General features: G+C 43.6%; 1 protein-coding gene across 1 annotated transcript; it reads left to right on the top strand.

The window, feature by feature from the left end:
* Nucleotides 1–1,055: 1,055 nt before the first annotated feature.
* On the top strand, nucleotides 1,056–11,148 carry dnajb11 (DnaJ heat shock protein family (Hsp40) member B11). The gene is made up of 10 exons (XM_038273214.1): nucleotides 1,056–1,252; nucleotides 1,612–1,768; nucleotides 4,142–4,239; nucleotides 5,193–5,325; nucleotides 5,430–5,572; nucleotides 8,067–8,149; nucleotides 8,228–8,285; nucleotides 8,370–8,481; nucleotides 8,564–8,723; nucleotides 10,787–11,148. Exons 1-10 carry the CDS (start codon nucleotides 1,179–1,181, stop codon nucleotides 10,849–10,851), a joined length of 1,083 nt encoding a protein of 360 aa, XP_038129142.1. The 5' UTR covers nucleotides 1,056–1,178; the 3' UTR covers nucleotides 10,852–11,148.
* Nucleotides 11,149–11,783: the final 635 nt, after the last annotated feature.

Genomic DNA, 11,783 nt, shown 5'->3' with positions numbered 1-11,783 from the left:
ATCGATCATCACTTGACTGTTCTGAACTGGACTCCCCTTCAACTGATTTCTGCCTTTTCTCTCTTTTTTTGACTCTACTCTCTTCCAATGTTCTTCGTTTTCACTATTTCCTTCTTCCATCCCACAAGAATCGTTTCCTGTTTCCTCGCTTCTCACACCCCAGGACATTTCTCCACAGTCGACTTAGAACACGCGCCATGCACCACCTCTCTTCCGTCCTCCTGGATCCACCACCCTGCTCTGAGGTTGAGTCACTCTGTCAAACTGTCAATCTCCTCCATCAAACAGGGGGCTTTATTTAGTGAAATATTATATAGACAGGGCTGCAAAGTTTTCACCAAACCTTGGACTGAGATTTTGAAAGAATAATTTAAATGAAACAAAGTGGCCAAATGTGGGATTTTTATAGCACAGTAAATGTTACTGTATAACAATAAGTGTTCTGTAGTTATGTGGAACATTTTTTCATAAAATATACATTATTTTCTATATTCTGGTGATTTTTATAGAATAGAATAAAGAATTATGGGCACTACTAAAATACTTGCATCTTAAATATATATATAAACTAAGAATTTCACAACTTTGTTTATTAATTATTCTCTGCAGTTCAAGTAAAATAACAAATAACTAATGAGTTATTACAGGATTACCGGAACTAATACAGGAACCACTAAAATCGAATCCCGAACAAACTAAACTGGGTATGAATATTTGCTTACAGGCCGAGGATTAAAAATCTTACGTCATTATATTATAAGTTTTTTACAATTGACAAAACAGCTAAAACATTCAGAGCTTCTAGGAGGCTGTAGATTCTATAAAAACTCACCATGACACAATACAGCTCATTATATATATATATATATATATATATATATATATATATATATATATATATATATATATATATATATATATATGCATACAGACACACAAATATAAATACTTATACATAACTTTGTATTCTACCCGTCTAATCATATGTGCCAAACCCGTCCGTTTGATGAATCTTTGGGTTGCGGCCCCTTTAAATGTGGGCGGAGTCAGTGGCCACGCTGCGGTGGGCGGGGTCTGTGTGACAGGAGGAAGAAGGCTTGTAAGAAACAGCCGGATCTTAGCTTGAAAAGCCGGGGCTGTTACCTTCTCCATCGCCGTCTTCTTAACTCCGGGGATCTATGGCAAAGAAAGGGATGAACATCTGGAACGTTTGCTGCCTGCTGCTCTACGTCATCACGGCGGTGCTAGCCAGGTAGGCGGCTCTCCTCCGGAGGGAAGCGGCGGTGGAACGGCGCCGCCGGATGGGACACATGTTTAGCTGTGATTGGTCTAAGCATGTGAGGAGCAGAGCTGGCTGACAGGGAGCTCTGCCTCTGACGGCGGCTGTGTTTTCTCCTTTACTGTGTAAATCCCAGATGTTTTAGCTGTAAAGCTCTAATGTTTTGATGTAGTTAGCAGAGTTAGCTCGGAGTTAGCATCGATTCAGAGGGACTTTAGCTGCTGACCTGCAGCATCCCTTCCAGGACAGGGAGCAGCAGCAGCAGAGCTGTGTGTGTGTTTCTGTAGCTAGAATAACTGCCACCATGACGCCTCTCTCCCTCTCTAATGTAGCCGAGATTTCTATAAGATCTTGGGGGTGAGTAAGGATGCATCCATCAGGGACATCAAGAAGGCCTACAGAAAGCTGGCTCTGCAGCTGCACCCCGACAGGAACCCTGACGACCCCAAAGCACAGGACAAGTTCGCAGACCTGGGAGCAGCTTATGAGGTGAGACAACAGATTCATTCCAGTTAGAGAGGAGGAACAATCACACCTTTATTTATTAACATACTTTAAAACTCCTGGAGCATCTTTATATATAAATGAAATAGATTAAGTATCAAGTTCAACATCTGCAGGAAGTCCTAAAAAGCTTTTGTTATAAAACTCTTGAGCGTTTACAATTATGAAGGATCCAAGCTCTGTGATTGGTCGGCTCCACCGTGTGGCTGCTTCCTATTGGCTGGAAGGCGGACCACCTGGTGCTGTGAAAAGTGGGACGTGGAAGAATGGGAGTGGATTATTATATGAGCTGCAGGTGTTTCCATCCCAAATGATCATGTTTCCTGTAAATGAAACAGATTCTGATCATCCTGGCTTAAACATGTATATAAATGTTCTCTTTATTAGCCCATATTGTCACTAAAATTTGAAAATTTCTATTTAGAAAAAAATCCTGTATTAAATTCTGTGTGTTTATTTTTTTCCGTTATCTTCTGCAGGCCAGTTAGTTCTACGTCAGCCTGAACACCTAAATTCGGTCAATCATATATCAACGGTCATCTGTCAATCAAATTTGTTCAGTCATAGCATCTTGGTTCATATGTCGCAGCTAATATACGCAACGGTTGAAATCAGAATCCTTTCCTTTCCCATTGAGTTCCGTCCCAGTGTTCACGGGGATGGACGTCTGTGTCTTCAGCAGGCGTAGAGCTAACAGAACTGGCGGCGTTGCGAGGCAAGGGCTCAAACATGTACGGCTGGAAGCCTTCTACACCAAACCAAGCTTCTGCCGCCCTGGCGTCCTCTTCCACAACATCTTCGTCCCCGCTTTCCTCCTCTAAATAAAAAATGGATGACGGAGGAGACTCGTCCACGACCTCCGACACTAAACTCTCCTCCTCTTGCATGTTTCCGCTGTCCATAGCGTTCCTTGACAGCGTCGTTTCTAAGTCACCAATTTAGTGCTACTTGGTCCCAATGGAATTTCCCACTTGAAACCTGCTAGCACTAAGTTGCTAAATGGTTAGCAAGATGCTTCCGACAAACCGGCCACAACCAAACTTGCTTGCGAACCTTCAGCCACAACAATCCCGCCCCCTTAATAATCGAAAAAATCACATTCACTTTATTCACTCGTGTAAAGTCGGGCACCACTGGGGAGAATTAGGAAATGCAACGAATGGAATGGCCGCTTCCCGACGACTTAAATCAATGTTGGAGATAAGATTTAATTTTCTGTAACCATACTGACACATTAAAGCCCGACAGCAAATATGACTTGGCTTTTAACCCTTTGAATTGCTTAAATAAACCTTTTACCTCTATGATGGCAATGATGCATTTTTCTGGGCCAAACTTTTTTTTGGTTCATTTAATTTACAGCAGATGACAAGGCGTGTTGTTTATTTCTATAGCTCCAATTCACACCATGTCATCTCAGGTCACTTTCCAGTTCACCAGATCATCCAGTCAGATTGATTCAAAGTTTACTATCTAAGGAAAACAAGTTGACTGCATCGACTCATTGACTCTTCAGCAATCCCTCACACTAATGGGCTGGTTATCCTCTTACAGCAGTGTGTCACAGTGAGCTTGACGCAGATATTTTTGATTTATGCCCACTATTGAAGCGTGGTCTGCGCTACACGCTGTGGGTCTATATACGGCTGAGGCGGAGAGGAAGTTGGGTTCGAATTTGTCCGACAACTGAGGGACATGACGGCGAAAAATAGCAGGGATCCAGGTGGGAAAAGGGTCCCAACATTCTCGCACACGCTCTTCTAGCTGATCCAACTTCACATGTTGTTTTCTGCAATTTTGGTCATAAAAACAAAACAAGCTGACCTTCTGTCTGCAGCACTGTCTGCGGTCAGCTACAATTTGGGAGAGGAGCAGCAGAGTGTCTGCTGAGGAGGCGGGGATGGCTTTGTGTTCACTGCGACACCTATGCAGAGGTACTAGTTTAGAAGTATAAATCAGCCTTAAGCATGCTTGTAGCGACAGTGGAGAGGAAAAACTCCCTTTGAACAGGAAGAAACCTCCAGCAGAACCAGGCTCAGTGTGAGCGGCCATCTGCTGAGGCCCACTGGGGTTCAAGGAGACAGAAGCAGACATAGAAAAAGAAGCATAGATACAAAAGGCAACTGTCAACCAGCTCCACAGGCGGCCCCGTCCAGGAAACACACAGCCAGGCAGACGAGCTCCGAGCCAGCTCCCATGTCAGAGGATGAAGAGAGCACATCCAGTTAGTCACAGTCAGAGAAACAGGACTACACTGGAAAAACAGCCAAACAGGAACAGACCAGATGAAGCTACTATGAGTAAAACCTGTGAATACTGAGCGCCATGCATGAGGCTGAAGGCTTGTTCTGCATCCAGGTCCTGTCAGATGAGGAGAAACGGAAACAGTATGACAAGTACGGAGAAGAAGGACTCAAAGAAGGTCACCACGGTTCGCACAATGATATCTTCTCCAGGTGGGTGCCATGGTGTTTTTATAAAGTTTTTCTTTTAGATCTTTTTTATTTAACCATTTTAGTAATTTTACATAATATCTCCTGACAGAAACTCAATAATTAGACGTCACAATGCCATGTTTCTCTTTAACGCTGATAAAGTACGCTGTTTTATCTTTGGGATTTCTTTATGACTTGTGGTACACTTTCTTATCTGAAGGTATCTATATAAATCATTTGATTGGAGGCCAAATTGTTGTTGAAGTTGAGAGAATGATTTAAATTCTGTTCCTATAAAGAGTTGGTTGATTGTACAGAGACCCTCATCAGCCCATCTTTGAAACCCCCAATCCCACACTGAGGGAGGGAATTCTATGTTCCCTACTATCAACATGACCCTTTTTATTATCAATGTAAAGGAATATTTAACCCAGGAATCTGTCAGACGGCCCTGATGCCTGATAGAGATGCTGTGTTTATGTTCTGGTTGGACGGTTAACCTTCAGCTCCACCGTGAATAACCAAAACTCTGCAGACAGATCTGTTATTTTTATTTTTTAAAGCAAACAGAAGAGGATTAGGGCCACTGGATAAATAAAAAAATGTAACTGATGTTTAGTAAATTTTGTTTCAGTATAATATGAGGAAAAGAGTCAGAATTTTGACTTTAATCTCAGAATTCTGATGTTTTGTCTCAGGTTCTCCCAAAATAAAATGTAAAAATCAGTTAACCAATCATCTTCCCTCTACAATCTCTTCCTTCATGGTCAGAATTCTGACTTTTTTCCCCCATATTAGAATAAATAAAGTTAACTTTTTTTAATTTTGTCAGTGGCCCTAATCCTTTTCCTCTTCCAAATATCTCAGAATTGTTAAATCTGAGATATTTGACTCATTAGTGGCAGATCTGCAACAGATGGATCCCATCTTCACCTCTGCTGTCTTAAATAGTATCCTCTTCATTTGTCCCAAAGCTTCTTTGGGGATTTTGGCTTCATGTTTGGAGGAAATCGGCAGCAGCAGGACCGGAACATCCCCAGAGGAAATGACATAGTCCTGGACCTTGAGGTCACGCTGGAAGAGGTGTATTCTGGGAACTTTGTGGAGGTGAGTAGAGAGCGTCTTCCTCACTGCATTAACAACCTTTAATGCCGTCTGTTTAACTTTTAATGACTGTTTTTTTGTTTGTTATGATTTTCCCCTTTTGGCAGGTTGTGCGGAACAAGCCTGTAGCCAAAGAGGCTCCTGGTAAAAGGAAGTGCAACTGTAGGCAGGAGATGAGGACGACGCAGCTCGGACCGGGTCGCTTCCAGATGACCCAGGAGACGGTGTGCGACGAGTGTCCCAACGTCAAGTGAGTTCTTCATCATCGGTGGGGTGTGGGGGGCATTCAGGCTAAATTTATTCCATTCCTGACGAACAAATAATTTCAGTGCTTTTAGTCATTAGTTTGACCAAGCTCTGCACTGGTGGCAACACAATCTGTTATCCCTTTCCCGCTGACGGGAAAACCTGTTTAAACCGGGAACTATGGGATCTTATTGGCAGTGGGAACAGACTACGTCCTGGATCCCTCCATGTTGCTCTTCATTGTTAACCTTCCAATTCCTCTCGCACTGGTGACATCATCAATAATAATAATCCAGTGTGATGGTGTCGCTCAAAACGCAGCTGTCAGTGAGGGGTTAGATCCCGATTTTTTTATTTTTAAAAACATGAGTTAACCTGCTATTTTCAGTAGAAAGAGTCTCATTAGTTTTACTGTGGATTTTTGCCGTCTTTTACTCTGAAGTTTGCCTGAAGTTTACATTTTTTCATATTTGAGGAATTTTTTTTTTTCTCAGCCTTGAAGGTGGATAAAAGTGAAAAAAAGTGACTTTTGAGCTCGGTCTGTTCCCCGCATGTTGCCTCCGACCTCCGACCTGATCAGCTGCAGGAGCTTCCTCAATGCGTTCATTACTACAGAGTATCAGGGCCAGGATTAGGGGTGTAGATCACTTCCATCATGGCGATTCGATTCAGTATCGATTTCCTGACCCAACGATTCGATTATTTTCGATACTCAAGAATACACCACGATTCGATTAATCGGTTAATTTTTTTTACACCTTACAGGCTAAACAAAGTTTCAAGTTTGAAATAAATCAATGAAAGCTGTAATATCGTTATGCTTTTTTTTTATAGAAACAACAGCAAATAACAGAAGTAGAAAAGGTGAATCAAAAAATCCTGCAAAAAATCAGTGCAATGAGTGCAATGCAATACCTCAGCTCCAGACGTCCCGCCCCCTCCACAGACGCTCCGCTGCTCCTCTCCCAGATTGTAGCTGACCGCAGACAGCGCCGCAGACAGGAGGCCGACTTGTTTTGTTTTTATGACCGAAATTGCGGAAAACAACTCGTGAAGTTTGACCCGCTAGAAGAGCGAGGTGCGTGAGAACGCTGGGACCCTTTTTCCACCTGGATCTCCGCTCTTTTTGGCCCTCATGTCCCTCCGTCGTCGGACTAAACTCGCCCCCACTTCCTCGCCGCCTCGGCCGTATCTAGACCCACAGCGTGTAGCACAGACCACGCTTCAATATTGAGCATAAATCAAAAATGTCTGCATCAAGCTCACTGCAACACACTGCTGTAAGAGTATAACCAGGAAGCGAGGTAGGAGGGCAAAATAGGTTTAGCGCCACCGCAGCACGGGAGGGAGAATTACGCCCAGGAGCAAATGGATAAAAATAGACCGGAGGAAAAAAAAAACACATGAATCGATTCTCTCTCGATGCATCGGATCATCGGCTGTTGGATCGATGCATCGATACAAAACGATTATTATTTACACCCCTAGCCAGGATGGAGATTTGTTTTATTTTTATTTTGTGGATAAGGTCGTAAAATTACAAGAATAATGTCGGGCACATTAGGAGAATAAAGTTTTACTTTATGACAATTCTTCCCAGAAGCCCTTTCTTCCCTAAAATGAGGAATGTGGAGCATCATGTGAAGTTATACTTTAGCATCGGTTTGACAAATAGAGAAATCTTTTAGCAGCAGCATCAAACTGGGCAGGATGTCAAAGTGGACTCTGGTTGCTGATTGGTGGAGCTGGTCGGACGTCATCTGCTGGGCGGAGCTCCAAGCTTTCTATCTGAAACAGGTTGTGATTTGATGACTTCATTCCCGTTATTTTTCCACTTTATTTTCATAATTTTATGACTTTATTCTCATAACACTACGACTTTATTCTAAAAATAAAAAAAAGATTTCTAGGCTGGTCGTAATACTCCATCATAATTCATTGACCCCTCTATGGTTATTTATTTATTTTATGTGGGTATCCCTCTTTACTCCACCTGTTGCATCACCGGTCTGTTGCCATGGAAGCATCAGTGAGTTTATTGAGCGGAAGCCTTCTGCAGGAATAAGGAGCCGCCATCTTTGCAGCACTTATTAGAGTCCAGACCAGGAATTTGGTTCATGCTGACGACATTTTTTAATCTTTGTTTATTACATTTCAAAATTTAAGGTATTTCTAAGTATTATTTATTACGTATATTAAGTTTTATTATTATTTATTCTGTAATTTTTTTGTTACCCCTGACTGACGCTTTTTTTTAAAGCTAGATTTTTGCCAATAAAGTTAAGTCAAATGAGCAAAGACGTTTTGGAGGAAACTTAAGCCTAAAGTTTGTAGATTTAATCCCCGCCCCTGAGGGCTAATCCCCACATTGGTGGATTATAAACCTAACCCAAAGGTCTGGATTTAATTTACTCTTTGGATAAATCCCTAATTGAGGCGCTCATATAACGAGGGGGGCGGGTAAATGTGTCTGACGTGTGACGTTGTCCTCAACCCAGGCTGGTGAACGAGGAGAGAACCTTGGAGGTGGAGATCGAGCAGGGGGTGCGAGATGAGATGGAGTACCCCTTCATCGGAGAAGGTGACCTCCGTGAAGCTTAATCAGAGCGCTCCGTTAACGTGGGATCAGCTGTTCCTAACGTTTTCTCTCTGACCTCAGGTGAACCTCACATCGACGGCGAGCCCGGAGATCTGCGTTTCCGCATCAAAGTGCTGAAGTATGAAACGGCGTTTCTTTAATTTGAATAGGAGGTGAGGTTCCAGACACACTGATTGACGGCTGATCGCTTTCTCTCCTCCAGACATCCGGTGTTTGAGCGCAGAGGAGACGACCTGTACACCAACGTCACCATCTCTCTGGTGGAGGCGCTGGTGGGCTTTGAGATGGACATTGTGCATTTGGACGGTCACAAGGTTCTGTGGATTTTCTACAAGCGTTTTGTTTGTTATGCTCGTAACGGAGCGGTGAAGCTGAACGCCTTTCTCTGCCTCACAGGTCCACATAGTGAGAGACAAGATCACCAAACCCGGAGCTCGAATGTGGAAGAAAGGAGAAGGTCTGCCCAACTTTGACAACATCAACATCCGAGGTTCCCTCATCATCACCTTCGACGTGGAGTTTCCTCAGACACAACTAGACGATCAGCAGAAAGACGGTGAGAAGGCAGACCGACACCCGTTTCTTCTTTTAAAGTCGTAGGGAAGTCATATTTAAATGTCGAATCATTCTGGCTCAAACATGAATATAAATGTACTCTTTAGCAGACTGTATTGTCCCAAAATTTAGAAAATGTCTATTTAAAAAAAAAAAAAAATCATGTCCTAAAATCTGTTTTGTTTTTTTCTCGTTATCTTCTGCAGGCCAGTTAGTTCTACATCAGCCTGAACGCCTAAATTCGGCCAATCATATATCAACGCTCATCTGTCAATCACATTTTTTCGGTCATAGCATCTTGATTCATATGTCGCAGCTAATATACGCAACGGTTGAAATCAGAATCCTTTCCTTTCCCATTGAGTTGCGTCCCAGTGTTCACGGGGATGGACGTCTGTGTCTTCGGCAGGCGTAGAGCTAACAGAACTGGCAGCGTTGCGAGGCAAGGGCTCAAACATGTACGGCTGGAAGCCTTCTACACCAAACCAAGCTTCTGCCGCCCTGGCGTCCTCTTCCGCAACATTCCTTCATTACAGGAAGGAACAAAGTCAGAAAATGCCTTCTCCTGAAAATTTGAGAGGGCGTGGAGCAATTTCGCCGGAGCAGATTTTGCTCGGAGTGGCCTGGCATAACTTTGAGCTGCGGAGCGAATGAGCGAACATCCTTTTGAGTGGGGAGAGGGAATTGCACGGCGCTCCACTCCGTTCACATCCACTGGAAACTAGTGTTGCGCTGATGCCATTTTTTGGCCCCAATACCGATACCCGATACCTGGCTGTGCAGTATCGGCCGATACCATAATAATGTAAAATAATTGCCATCATGGTTTGTCAAGCTGCTGCCTTCCTTTGTGAAGCTGGAAAAAGACTAAAACAAAGTGAATCCAGTGGAACTTTTTATTTCCTACCTGGAATGGGTGACAATAGTTAATAAACTTTTGGCTCTCAAAATGGTATCGGTGCCCTATTAGTTGGTACTCGCCGATACCACCATTTTAGGGCAGTATCGGGGCCCCGTCCGATACTGGTATCGGCATTGGCGCAACACTACTGGAAACTGCACATATGCTGGATGCTGATGGGGATTTTTTAAAATGTCCTAATTAAGTGTTTATTTCCGCATGTTTTCCTCCTTTTAATTTAATATTATCATGCACGCTCTCCTCAAGCTCCGAGGAAGTCGGAGTGGAGCAAGACGGGAGGAAACGTGGAGGCTGTAGGCTTTGGTTTGCACTGGCGGTCTGCAGCGGAGGATGTGGGAATATCTGGCTGACGGCCAAGCAGAATCTTTGTGTGGGTCAGCTCTGATCCACTTGTTTGGATGAATGGCGATTGATCGCAGTCAATCATCGTGTTTGCAGATGTTGTTGTAATCTATCCATCCATCCATTATCTGACACGCTTGTCCCAATTGGCGTCTTAAGGGGTGCTGGTGTCTGTCTCCAGCTGTCAATTGGCGAGAGGCGGGGTCCACCCTGGACAGGTCGCCAGTCCATCGCAGTGGTCGACAGCTGGGCTGCTGACTGGACTGGACCTCGGCAGAGAGCCATGAGTCGCCTGTCCTCAGCTGGAGGAGGGGGGTTGGGGGCCGGTAAGGCAGGCGGTGGAAAGCACGGGGCGGCCTGTGTCCTGCTGGCTCCCTGCCCCCGTCCGCCGGACCAGCCCTGGAGCTCACAGCTCGGTTTTTTCTGCACTGTAGTCGACCAAAATCCTGGACGATTTAGAAATTACCCCCGGACATTTATTTAGGTCTGAAAAGTAGGACATGTCCAGGACTAGGGTTGGGAATTGAAAAGATTTTCACGATTCCGATTCCCTTTTCGATTCTATGAAACGATTCGATTCTTTATCGATTCTTTTTTCGATTCCAATTTGGGGGAAAAAGGAGAACAAACAGTTTCACCCCTTCACCAAACAGTTTCACCCCAGTATCACCCCTTTAATAATCCCAAAGGGAAAATAAATGTTGTATGAACTATATGTCCTGTGTGGTTAATATAATATCTGGCAAAGGGACGCTCCACCTTTCTGTATCACTAATGGTTTTTCTCCCTATGTGTTTCAGGTATTCGGGGGATCCTGAAGCAGGGATCCGTACAGAAGGTTTACAACGGACTACAGGGATACTGAGCCACCGAGCCCAGACTGATTCCTTTACAACCGCAAGAATACACTTGTTCAACTCAACAGGATTGTGCTCCAGCTTTCTGGTCAAGATGTATTTATTATTTCCAGATTGTTCTCAGGACGGTTGAAACTTGTTATAGTTTCTTTTTAATCATCTTGTCTGGAGCAGCAACAATGGTTTTATTTAAGTGTACAAGCGGACGCCACGTCTGTGAACTCTATTTTTTCTTTTCCTGCCCCCCCCAAAAAAAACATCTACTGTAACGATTTGTAAAGATCTGAAACATGAAACCTGGACAAGACCTTTCTTTACGGTAACGTGACGCTTTCTGGAGCCTGGAGGCTGAAATGGAGCTTACCGGACCTTACCGGTTCATCCAAACCCAACGGCTCCACCTGTTTAGTAAAACTGCTCTGCTCTCATTTTCAGTTCAGCTCCGTTTTGTAAATGAGAAGGAAAAAAAAAAAATCTCATGTTCTGTTTTAGTCCTTATTTATGTTTTACATTTGCCTCCTGCTGGGACTGCGGCGCCCCCTGGTTCACTGCGGTGAGAGTTGATCTCTTCAGTTAAACAGTGAGCTCAGTTTCCTTTAGAGACTTGATCTTTTACTCCAGATGCCACATAGTTTTTTTTCCGTCTCTTTTAAACAAACTTGAAAAAGTTCAGTCTAAGCAACTGAACGAGAAGTTTTCTAGAAGACGTTTCGCCTCTCATCCGTCTGGAGGGTTCTGACGACGCCTAGTTTGACACCAGCAGAAACCATTCCTTCCAAACTGTTCTGTGGAGGGAATTCTCAGTCATCCGAGTCGGAAGCATTCCAAAAAACAAACAACAATGCAGCAATTGAGTTAATCCGTGTATGGTTCGTTCTTTGTTTTTTTTCGTTTCAAAACAAAAACGAAAACACAAAACAAGCATGTGATTTTTCTGTTT

Source organism: Cyprinodon tularosa, unplaced genomic scaffold, assembly GCF_016077235.1.
Source record: "Cyprinodon tularosa strain WSP-4 unplaced genomic scaffold, ASM1607723v1 ctg860, whole genome shotgun sequence".
NCBI lineage: Eukaryota > Metazoa > Chordata > Actinopteri > Cyprinodontiformes > Cyprinodontidae > Cyprinodon > Cyprinodon tularosa.
Note: the sequence above shows the minus strand (reverse complement) of the source record. Positions and strands in the feature narration are given on the sequence as shown.